At 45.6% G+C, this 12,773-nt stretch overlaps 1 protein-coding gene across 5 annotated transcripts in view; it reads right to left on the reverse strand.

Moving 5' to 3' along the window:
* Nucleotides 1-12,773, reverse strand: part of ACHE (acetylcholinesterase (Yt blood group)) — a 77,007-nt gene that overhangs the window by 10,046 nt on the left and 54,188 nt on the right. For 3 of the 5 annotated variants that reach the window (XM_066593749.1, XM_066593750.1, XM_066593747.1), the window contains 2 exons: nucleotides 7,949-9,478; nucleotides 7,665-7,840 (listed from right to left, as the gene is read on the reverse strand). In XM_066593749.1, the coding sequence (XP_066449846.1) occupies nucleotides 7,665-7,840; nucleotides 7,949-9,456 (1,684 nt within the window). In that variant the 5' untranslated portion in view covers nucleotides 9,457-9,478. Of the gene's footprint in view, nucleotides 1-361; nucleotides 655-7,664; nucleotides 7,841-7,948; nucleotides 9,479-9,868; nucleotides 10,052-12,773 lie in introns of those variants that run through there. The other 2 variants (XM_066593748.1, XM_066593751.1) reach the window with 2 other exon arrangements.

Genomic DNA, 12,773 nt, shown 5'->3' on the forward strand with positions numbered 1-12,773 from the left:
TTACTTCCTGTAGAAAACATGGCGACGCAGAGTGATGGAGGGGCGCAACTGATTCACCCCAGATTTTCGTTTCCGTTAGTATTGCCAAATGTATAAGAAAGGTGAGCTTGATGCCTCCACTTTGTGTTCTATATGCTTCACTGCTATCTAACCACTAGGTGGCGCTGCTATTTTTGCAAATCAACAGTGCTAGAAGAAAGGTGTTGCCTGATCGTCTAAAGGGTTAATATCCATTATCTCTTAAAGGAGAAGGCATGCAGACTGATAGATGGCGCAGATGATTCGGTGCATTTTTAGTCATTTTAAGAAAGTGAGATGGTGAACATAAAATAATTAAAATAAAAAGGCCAAAAAAGTGAAATGTAGAAAAAAATAAATTTATTGACTGCAGAAATAAATAAAGATATGAAGGATGGAAGGAGGCGATGCATGCTGGGAGGGGTTATCTGGGTGAGGGAGGTAGCGTTAACGGTTTTCGTGCGTTGCTCGCACTGTATGATCAGGAGGACTGACTGTCCGTTCGGATTGCTTTGTGGGGGGGGGGGGGCGCTTTACGGCGATATCACATTTTACGCTGCCCTATAAACACACAGAGTGTGAGCAGCAGCAGGTACGGGGTTTTTCGGGAGCAGTTCGAGCAGGGCCATCTGGGCGCTATAAGGGAGAAAGTCAAATGTCAGATCACAGAATTACAGGGACAGAAATAATATCACAGCCTCCTGCAAATCACAATGAAAACATCAACTGACTTAACAGAATTTTTAGTTTCACATCACAAGACTGTATAGTAAACCCCCACCCCCAGCACAACCTCCATAATGGCTACAGTGGTAATAGGGACCTCCCCCATACTGGCTGCAGTGGTAGCAGTGGCCCCCATAGTGTCCCCAGTAATAATAGTGACCCCAATAATAACAGTGTCCCCAGTAGTAATAGTGACCCCCATAGTGGCCTAAATAGTAATAGTGACCCCCCCCCCCCCCCCAGAGTGGCTCCAGTAGTGACAGTGTCTCATTTATTGGTTCCAGTAGTAATATTGAACCCCCCCATAGTGGCCACAGTAGTAATGCTGCCCCTATAGTGACCCCACATAGTGGTCCCAGTAATAACAGTGACACCAAAAGTGGCTCCAGTAGTAATAATGTCCCCTATATTGGCCCCAGTAATAATAGTGACCCCCTATAGTGACATCAGTAATAATGACCCCATAGTGGCTCCAGTAGTATTAGTTTCCCCAAAATGGCCCTAGTACTAGCAGTGACCTCCAGAGTGGCCCCAGTAGTAATAGTGTCACCTTTATTGGCCCCAGTAAAAATAGTGTCCCCATAGTGGCACCAGTAGTATTAGTGCCTCCTATAGTGGCTCCAGTAGTAATAGTGCCTCCCATAGTGGATGCAGTAGTAATATAGTAACATAGTATGTATGGCCGAAAAAAGACATGTCCACCCAGTTCAAACTATTAACCTCCAATATTGAACCAGTGTCCCCTATATTGACCACAGTAATAACAGTGACCTCCACAATGACCCTAGTGATAATAGTGACCCCAGTGAAAACAATGACCCCCACAGTGGCTCTAGTAGTAACAGTGTCCCCTTTATTGACCCCAGTAATAGTGACTGCTATAGTAGCTCCAGTAGTAATAGTGAAGCCCAGAGTGGCTCTAGTAGTAATAGTGTCCCCCATAGCGGCTCCAGTAGTACTAATATCCCCTATATTGGCCTCAGTAATAATAGCAACCCTGCATAATGGCCATAGAAGTAATAGTGACCCCCTCCCATAATGACCCCAGTAATAATGACCCCAGTAGTAATAGTGCCTCCCATAGTGGACCTAGTAGTAACAGTAACCCCGAGTGTGGCCCTAGTAGTGATAGTGTCCTCCATAGTGATCCCAGTAATAATGATCCCTATAGTGACCCCAGTAGTAATTACCGCCATAGTGACCCCAGTAGTAATAGCACCTCCCATAGTGACCCCAGTTGTAATAGTACCTCCCATAGTGGGCCCAGTAGTAATACTGCCTCCCATAGTGGGCCCAGAAGTAACAGTGACCCCCCAGAGTGGCCCTAGTAGTGATAGTGTCTCCCATAGTGACCCCAGTAGTAATGACAGCCATAGTAACCCCAGTCAGTAGTAATAGCACCTCCCATAGTGACCCATGTAGTAATATTACCTCCCATAGTGGCCCCAGTAGTAATAGCACCTCCCATTGTGGCCCCAGTAGTAATAGTCCCTTCCATAGTGGCCCCAGCAGTAACAGTGACCCCCAGAGTGGCCCTAGTAGTGATAGTGTTCCCCATAGTGACCCCAGTAGTAATGACCACCATAGTGACCCAAGATGGTAATAGTACCTCCCATAGTGGCCCCAGTAGTAATAGCACCTCCCATAGTGGCCGCAGTAGTAACAGTGACCCCCAGAGTGGCCCTAGTAGTGATAGTGTTCCCCATAGTGACCCCAGTAGTAATGAGGACCATAGTGACCCAAGATGGTAATATTACCTCCCGTAGTGACCCCAGTAGTACTAGTACCTCCCATAGTGGCCCCAGTAGTAACAGTGACCCCCCAGAGTGGCCCCAGTAGTAAAAATGTGAAGAAAAGTTTTCCTGTCCTCCACTTTGTGTTTTGTGACCGGCTCTTCTTACAGCTCTTCATTGTTTTTCTTTGGCTCATATTACTGTTCTGTTATAAGAATGCAGGGCCGTCTTCAAGGCCAATTTACAGAGAGTCTCATGAGAAATAGTTCTAATCGGTCTAAAAGAAGTCCTTCCTCTAACGAAGACGTCACTGTTGTGTTTAACTTTAATAACTGCTGATAATAAATGAATTACAATACCTTATAGCTCTTACAAGTGAGTCGTTAGCTCGCCTCGTTTAGAGGTCTTGGTATATATACTTCTGTTATTTAATTATTACATTAGATGTCTTTCAAATCCCATACAATGTGTTTGTGCTCCAGCGTCAAGGAAGTCAACATATCACAAATTAACTGAATTCGGATACCTGAAAGCATACCAAGTAGCCATATATTGCACTAACAATAGTGACTCCAGTAGTAATAGTGGCCCCCATAGTGAACCCAGTAGTAATAGTGGCCCCATAGTGAACCCAGTAGTAATAGTGGCCCCATAGTGAACCCAGTAGTAATAGTGGCCCCATAGTGAACCCAGTAGTAATAGTGGCCCCCATAGTGAACCCAGTAGTAATAGTGGCCCCCATAGTGAACCCAGTAGTAATAGTGGCCCCCATAGTGAACCCAGTAGTAATAGTGGCCTCCATAGTGAACCCAGTAGTAATAGTGGCCTCCATAGTGAACCCAGTAGTAATAGTGAACCCCATAGTGAACCCAGTAGTAATACTGACCCCCATAGTGGCCTCAATAGTAATAGTGACCCCCACATTGGCTCTAGTACTAATAGTGACCCCCCACAGTGGCTCAAGTAGTAATACTGACGCCCCCCACAGTGGCCCCAGAAGTAATAGCGAACCCCAGAGTGCTCCAGTAGTAATAGTGAGCCCCATATTGGCCCCACTAAATGACCCCCACAGTTGCCCCAGAAGTAATAGTGATCCCCACAGTGGCTCCAGTAGTAATAGTGTCATCTATATTGTCCCCAGTAACAATAGTCACCCCCTATAATGACTGCAGTAACAACAGTGACCTCCCCATAGTAACCCCAGTAGTAATAGTGACCCCCAGTAATAATAATGACCCCATTGTGAACCCAGTAGTAAAAGTGACCCCCATAGTGGCTCCAGTAGTAATAGTGACCCCCATAGTGGCTCCAGTAGTAATATTGGCCCCATAGTGGCTCCAGTAGTAATAGTGACCCCCATAGTGGCTCCAGTAGTAATAATTGCCCCCTAGTAAGAGTGCCTCCCATAGTAGCTTCAGTAGCAGTAACTGACTCCCATAGTAGTCCCAGTAGTAATAGCGAATCCCCTATTGGTCTCTGGCCGGGCAGCATCCCTACAGGCTTTCCACTCAGTCAGCTTGCACCTGCGGTTCAGTGGTGGCAGCCATTGGGAAGTCTGTGACCGCTGACCTCTCACCTGGGCGCCGTGCACAGGTCGGCGTACGCAGACACTATTGGGAAGAGGTCAGCGGTCACAGACTCTGCACTGCCGCTGTCAGCCTGGGGCTGTGGGCTGGTAAGTGGAATGCCTGTCAGATTTCTGCACGGCCATCCGGCCACATAAGGTGAGGTGGTGGGATGGATTCGGCCCGCAGCCCTTGTGTTTGGCACGTGTGATCTACACTATAACCCCTTAAAAGATCTAAATATCTTATTAGTGTCTCAGCTGAGGTTATAGACCCCTATGAGAAGAGTTTGTGTGCCCATGTACCTATGACAACACTTCTTGCCCAAGTGTCCATGCAGCTCAGAACTGTTGAATGGATGTTGGATGAATTTTGGCGCAGATATTCTGCTGTGGAGAAGGTACTTCGCAGCAGAATCCGTTGTATGATCGTACCCTTCAGCAGCTGGAGTATCCATGAGGAATCCATCCATTGTGTTGGTAATTTCACATGCAGGTTTTGCCCAATGACCGGACTAAATCCATGTGTGGATCTGCGTCAAAACCATGTCAGAATAGCCGAGGATTTACGGGCGGATTCCGCATGAATGTACCCTATAAAAGGTTATCCTGAAAGACAACCTTAACCCTATCCAACAGTACCGGCTCCTCCATGTCCAGCCCCATTCCAACACTGGGCCATGCGGTCATCTCTTGTTGGAGACATCATCCCTAGGGGGTTGGCTAACTGGCTCATTTCAATAACTAGACTCAGACAAGGGGGCTGGAAGGGGACTGGCTTAGTTACTGAAAACAGCTGAACAGCGCCCCCTATATGATGACATCACTGACAAGAAGGGCTCTACCCATGACCTGGTAACGGAACTGGACCAGGAGTGGAGTTGCAGGCACCGATGGAGGAGGCTAACTATGTATATCTCTCTGGACAACCCTTTTAAATTTTCAGTGCTCCCCTTATTTTGACTTATTTCCCTTATTATATATAACTTGATGTTCTTTCTAGTGGTTTAGTTGGCTGGACAAGCAGAGCTGCAGTATAAAGCATGGAGGACAGAGCAGCAGCCTAAGCCTCTAACGTAGGTGGATTTTAAGCTGACAATATTTTAGACCCTGGAAAACAAGATGATTGAGGAGGAGATCAGTAGGAAATATAATATTTGGGGTGGTATTTCCCTTTAATTAGCAGAGAGGATATGAGAAGCTGGGATGAGGGGCGCTCCGGGGCGATGGCGGCCCCGGACTCCTCATTATCCTATCTGGTAGGGATTCTGAAAATATCTTGGATTACTGTATATAAATTATAACTATATTTGGGTCGGAGCAGATGTTAAAGATTAGGAAAAGTCGGTGAGTTCATGTGGAATTAATTACAGGGAGGGTTGTGGGAAGACTAGAACAAGGCTCCGCGAGTAGCGGCGCTGCAGACTCTTCTGAAACTACAAGACCTGGTGTGACAAGTCTGACATGCAACCTTCAAAGATGGTGGACCGAAATACGGAATTGTGAACGAACTAATTTGCATACGCAAAATTTGCCCGTTTGAAGCCGTCCCTCTGTCGTGGCATAGGAGGACCCAGAGCCTGTTGTACCCTTCATCCCCTGTAGGCAAGCCTGGTGGCATGAATCCAGCATGCCCTGTCCTCATAGCAAAAAGGATAGGGCCGCGCTTAATAATAATAATCTTTATTTGTATAGCGCCAACTAATCCGCAGCGCTTGTCAAAGGGCCCATAGCAGCGGCATAGACAGCCTCTATGGCAAGTATGTCCATTCTTCCTAGCAAGGCCACTTCCAGATCAACTGATTGGACATCTATGGTATGCCTGATGGACACAAAGTTAGGACAACCCACTAGAGATGGTAGATGGTGGATCAAGAGGTGCTGCAGCAGGCCTTACAGCAGTTTATTAATAAAAGCAGTCATCTAAGCATTCATAGGTTAAGAGAGGAAAGAAAGACAGGAGGTAAAGAGGTTAGAACATACATGGTTAGTACAGGAGAATTGATGGAAGTCATGTTAATGTTACTCAAGAGCCATTAATGCTGCCTAATAACACAAGACGGGGAGGTCACAGAGGGGTTAAATGGAATATGTCAGCATACAATTAGAGGTTTGTAAAACAAAAAACTATAAAATGTTAGAAAGTCTATTATATTGCTGGAGACCAGATAGGCAGGAATAACACAAGGGACAACTGTACACACACAGGATAGGCAGGACTACACTACTAGCAGAGACGAACAGAAACATGGCAAGCCGGTCACTAGACCCTTGATGGCGGATCTCACAATGGCAAGATTTGGAGATAATCTAATATCTATGAAGACTATCTGCACATCTTGTTGCTGCCAGAGACTAGATAGGCAGTATTGACAAAGTAGAGAGTCTCTGATCACACAGGAAGACTGACATACTAAATCAGTCTACTGTTGACCAGTACTTCCAGTTGGACAGGATTTATCAGTACATAGCACCAACAGTCATCTTAGGTCTCCCACTGTGGGAGATGAGAAGGATCTTCATCTCTTTGGGAGACTATAAGGTTATGAAACCAAGAAGGAAAGAAGGATTGGGCATACTGGATTTAAATATGCCCGATCTTTTGTTAACATGGAAGAGAAGCCGGTGCCAGTAGGCTCTGTCAGCAGTTTATTGCTCTCCCCCATTGAAAAAATATGCACACTCCCATGTATCCATGTATAGAGGAGTTCCAGGAGTTGAAGGAATAGCTGTCAGCTGAACAAGCATTTGGCTGACAGCAATTTTAAAGTGACCCTCCAGTCCCAGACAAAACCAAGATGGTTGTCCCGCTTCTCCGATTACTTGGTGCACACTGTGCATTGGTAGTCTAAGATGCTATAGGCTGCTCTGATTGGCCAGTGGTACTCACATGAGCAGCGCTGGCCAATGAAAGCAGCATGTAGTGTCTTAGACTACCAATTCACTACCCATGCACAGTCTGCATCAGGTAGTCAGTGAAGCAGTGCAGTCAACATAGTTTACCTGGGACCGGAGGGTCACTTTAAGTATATTGTCAGCTTAAAGGGTAACTTAACATTAAAAAATACTGATATGTTATAGTGACATGTCAGAAGTATTGATTTTGGGGGGGGCAGGTGCCAAGATCCCTGCCAATCGCTAAAATGAACAGGCAGAAGTGCCCACCTGAGTGCTGGACCAGTCTGGCTCTTTTTGTTCTTGTATGGGCTCAATAGAAAGTCTACTGAGTCCCTACACCACTTGCCAGTAACAACCCAATGGACATAGCACTCAGCTGAGCACTTCTGCCCATTCGATTTAGCAATTGGTGGAGGTCTCAGCACCAGTCCCCCACTGATCAAAACTTGATTTCACTATAACATGCCAGTAGTTTTCTTAAAGTTTAGTTACCCTTTAAGAATGAACCTAGGTGGAAATCCTTGTCCAGTCTAGAGAAAATACCATTTCGAGAAAGCTAGTGGGGAGACAGTGATTGCCTGCAGTGTCCTATGTTAATGATCTAGGTTATATAATCTCTTAGCAGGATATCTCTATGTATATAAGCCAATGAATATCTTAAGAAGTCAACTCTTATTGCCTGACACGGATATATGAAGGTCTATGTCAATTAAAGTCTATTGTACCTGTGATGTTGAGGAGTTTGGGAAGGAAGCGGTTCCAGAAGGTGCACGTCTGGACTCTTAATCCCTGCATGTTCTGGGGGATCTTGTTATTCAGCGCTATATACCTTTGTTCTGTTGCTGTATACAAAGGCCATTTTGTAGACAATTGGTGGGGATTAGTATTGTCATTAGGATCCCTGGTGGGGAAACAAAAGCAATTAGAACCCTTATATACAACTCAATGAATATGTCATGTTGTAATGGTCATCTCAGTCTTGTACAGATTACATTGTGTTCAGTCTCACCCAGTCCGTGCGAAGGTGGCCCAGTATCGCATCATCCGTCGACTCAGGTCTGCTTCTAGTTTGGTGTAGTTAAGTTTCGGCTCCAGAGGAAGACCAAAGACAAACTCAATTTCATACCCGTGTGGAACACCCATCCATTGCGGCCAGGCCAGGTTGGATGCTCGGTGGTCGAAGTAGTAAGCATATATTCTGTTTCCAAACTCGGACACCTTTCCAGCAAAGTGAGACATGGGACAAATGACGTTGTGGTCTCCCACTATCTGGTCCATAGCTTCCCTGTTTTTTAGCGCAGCATGTTCATCTGTCCAGTCTGTATATTGCATCACGACTGCTTCAAGAGCAATGTCATTGGCATGAGGGACACTCATCCTCACTCCGCCAAGGAACTCCTCTCGAGTGATCAAGCTCTCGTTGTTCTTGCTGAAGCCAGGCGCTCCATACAGTAGGAAGTAGGAACCTTCATTCTGGTTGACACCTACAATTAGTGGGCATGGCTTAAACCTGCCCATGTTCATTAGTGTTTCAGGGGCGTCTGGAAAAAAGTCTCCATCCGCCACAGGAACAAAGGCAAAACGGAAGACACTTGGTGCCGGAAGGACAGAAAACTCATGGTCAATAAGCTTTTGTGCTGGTTTTGTCCGGAGACAATTCAGCAGCTCTGTATCATTACCCTTACAGTCTAGTAGCTTCCCCAACAGCTCAGCTCGGCGCCGACTCTCTTGGGGTGTAACAGTTGCCCATGGTGAGTTTGGAGACCCGCTCTGCAGTATAGCTTTGGAAAATAAATGATGGCTACCTGGAGAGAGTACATGCATGCCAACAGAGGCACCCCCAGCACTCTCTCCAAAGATAGTGGCTGACCTAGGGTCACCACCAAAAAAGGCTATGTTATCTTGAACCCATTGAAGTGCTAGGCGTTGGTCAAATAAGCCCACATTCCCGGGAGCATCTGCACTTCCTGGTGTCAGTGACAGGAAACCAAATGCTGCCACGCGGTAGTTCATGCTAACAACTATGACATTTTCTGTGTGACATAGATAACGACCATCGTAAACATCGAGGGAAGAGGATCCGCTATAGAAGCCACCTCCATAGATCCAGACCATGACTGTTGCATTTGTAGGGCGTGGGGAAGGGACCCAGATGTTAAGGTACAAACAGTCCTCACTCATTGGCCTATTAGGATTCCACATTTCCATCCCAGGAAACCCAGGGTACAAGGTGTCAAAGTATTGGTAACAGGCATTAGGATAGACGGTGGCATCCCAAACATGACTCCATGGGTTTTTTGCTTCTGTCCGTCGAAATCTTAACTTGTCAACTGGTGGCTCTGCAAATGGAATTCCTAGAAATCCAATAACGTGGCTGGAGAGGACATTTAGCCGGGTACCTCTAACTTTCCCCGAACGGGTGGTGACCAAAAGTTCTGAATCGCTTTGACCGAGAACATGGGACAAGAGAAGAGAGAGGGAGCAGAAACCAAACAATGTAAGAGACAAGAACTGCATGACTGGTCCTCACTGAAATTACCTGAGAAGAAAAAGAAAAAAAACACAAGATATTCGATTAACACACAAATCACTCACGTTACGCAAGAGGAGACAAGGAAACAAAAATGAACAGGAACCAAAAAGAAGAGAAAAAAATATACAACGATTTTGGAAAGCGGACAACTTCTAAGAAAAACACAAGTGGCCGAGAGATAAGAAAGGAAAATTTACTGCAAGGAGATAGATAAAGCAAGAGAGGAACTAAAGGGGGGGCAGTTTTGTGAAGCCGAAAACGAAGATGGACAACCCGACAAAACATAGACAAAGCCAAAACAATTCTTCTAACGAGACATTCAAAAATTCTTAAACCAAGACTGAAGATTACTCAGCTCTTCCTTATCTCCTTTGTCCTTCAACTACATTTTCTCACCTTCTTATTATCTGTTTGCAAGTTTTTTGTCTCTTCTTCTCCTTCACCTTGTTTTTCTCTCCCCCCAGGAACCCTGCAACAGCTGTGATCTCACTATCTGCACTGCGTGTGAGGACGGACTACAGGAGGTTTATGGAGAGCGAGAAAGGGGGAGTGTAGAGTTAAGGGTGGAGAATGGAGGGGAGCTCTCTTATAGTTCATGGGACTGGTGTCGGCTGGGGTGCCCTTTATCAAGGTCCAGGAAAATTTTTGAACAGATGGTAGTGGTTAAAGGGAACCTGCCACTATATTTTTGCAGCCCTCACTGAGAGCACCATAAGGTAGTGCCTGTCACACTGATTGCAGTGATATGTCCGCTGTATGTATCTGTGAATTGTTCTGGAGAAACTTGCATTTTTATTAGTAGCGCCCAGACACAAAACTAGTCCTGGATATTTATGAGCTGCAGGCTAGCCACACCCACCCTTCCCTCCAGCCAATGATTGACAGCTCTCTTAATGCACAGTAATAAGCAGAGAACTGTCAATCATTGGCTGGAGGGCAGGGTGGGTGGAGCTAGCCTGCAGCTCATGAATATCCAGGACTAGTTTTGTGTCTGGGCGCTACTAATAAAATGCAAGTTTTTTCAGAACTATTCACAGATACATACAGCGGACATATCACTGCAACAGGATGGCGGGGCAACAGTCCTGGATCCCCGCGGCAGAGGAGGGCAAGTACTGCTCTTTTTGTTATTTTAACACAGTTAGTGGTATAGGGGAAATGTTATCTGGTAACGAGACAACACCTTTAAAGGGCTTGTGCCAAAATAGAAAGGTATGCCCCTATCCACAGGGTAGAGGATAACATTCCAATTGGTGGGCGTCCAAAGGAAGGGATTGGCATATTGAATTTCACCATACCCAATTTTTGTACATACACAAGATATTCCGCTGCCACAGTGGGTTTATTACCCTTTCATTTATGTTCAGCTGATACCTATCTTAAAGGGGTTGTGTCTAGATTAATGGAGAGGCGGTCGTACATGTTCAATGCCACGACATAAATATGAAGGGGAGCACTTACGTGGCAGAATTTAAAGTGACTCTCCAGTTTTGAGATAATATTCACACTTTCGATTCACCAAGTCGAGCCCCGTTTTGAAGATTGTTGCACCAGTTCTCCAACTACGCAATGCACACACTGCATTGCTTTCCGATTGGCCAGCACTGATCACATGAGCAGCTCTGACCAATCATAAAGCAGGTATAAGTGCATTGGTAGTCTAGCACCACCAATGTACTATGGGGATTGGGTGGTCTGAAGATTGCAGAACCTGGAACCAGCAGATAGGAGGAACAGAAGAACAACAACTATACGGAGAATATATGAAGAGGGTAATAAACCTACTCTGGCAGTGACTTATCTTCTGTGGGTACAAAAGACTGGGTATGATGAAAGTCAACATACCCAATTCCTTCTTTAGTCCAACATAAAATAAATAATTCTGCAGCGCTTTCAAGTAATTTATGTATTAACCCCCCACCAAACTTGGTACTCATTTTACCAGCTTCAGAAGAATGAGTCAACCTTGAGCCGCCTACCTGAACCATGTGGGGATTGAACTTGAAACCTTCAAGTCATGAGCAAGAGCTTAGGACTGCATTTCTGCTGCCTTAACACTCTGTGCCATACAAGCTGCTGTTAGGAGAGAGATGGGAGACTCCCATACAAACCTCCTGCCGAAATTGGTAAGTTTGGCCAACGTTTCCACCTTTAGTGGCTCACATCTCTGGCTCAAAGATGGGTGTAGCTATAACACCCGTATGCCCTAACAGGCCGTATATAAAAGGGGTAGTACACAATCCTTGGAATCGAGGGATACCTTGCATCTGTTTCCTGCAGCTCTGGTGGCCAGTAATATTAGATGACCTTTTAATGCTTAGGGCAGATTTTGCATTATTTTGGGCTTTCTCTCTCTCCGAATTCTTCTACCCTATTCTTGTCCAAAAATCCAGAACATCTCACAATCCGGAACGTCTCGGATCCCATTGATTCCGGCTGTAGGGAATACTAAGTAAATGGTATTTATACCGTCCCCCTCCCTTGACTACTTAGGAATCTCCCTTTGATGTCCCCAAATAGTGGTGATTCCACGGTGTGTGATTTCTGAGCCAGGTTACTCGCAGCCACCCTTGAATGTTTCCGCTGTCAGCTTCAGCTGGTGGTATAAAAAAAGAGAGACCGGGAGCAAGACATATCCTGCAGCTGTCTCTTGTCTATTTTGGGCGAGCTCGCAGATAACGTTTCAATAAACATGCATATATATACACTAGCGCCGTATACGCCTCACTGCTCGCTGAGTGTAAAGACCTTGTCGTTTGGGATTGTCATTTACACGTATGCCGTTCAAGAATGCAGGAGCCGTTAAAGAGAACCCAACGCCAGGAAAGCTTCCAAATGTAAAGACAGAAATATACATGGAGGGGGGGGGGGGGGCGGTGCCAATAACACGGACTACAACAAGTGTCATTCTGGGGGGTAGAAGAAGTATTAACCACTCCTTTTTTTATCTGGGGGTAAAGTTTCTTCTTGCAGAGAGCAGCACAAGGATGCAAGGAGTGTTATAAGCTATGCAATGCTCCTTGGGAAAAAAAGTTATGCAAATGAGCGATGAAATAATGTTTCTACAGCGCCACCTACTGGAAAGTGGCTTCCCTTTGAGTGAATATTTGACTTTTTAACAAGCCTTGCAACATGACTAGGAATGTAAACCAATCCATGTACAGACAGCTTTTCGGGGCTCTTACCCCTCATCGCTGTACAGTAGTGTTCCGGTTGGCTGGGTGAGAGGCCATCTATGTGAGTCTTGGAGAACTAATGTTTCTCCTTGTGAGGGAGACTTATAAGCCATGCAATGCTCCCT

This window comes from Eleutherodactylus coqui, chromosome 2 (assembly GCF_035609145.1).
Source record: "Eleutherodactylus coqui strain aEleCoq1 chromosome 2, aEleCoq1.hap1, whole genome shotgun sequence".
In the NCBI taxonomy this organism is placed as follows: domain Eukaryota; kingdom Metazoa; phylum Chordata; class Amphibia; order Anura; family Eleutherodactylidae; genus Eleutherodactylus; species Eleutherodactylus coqui.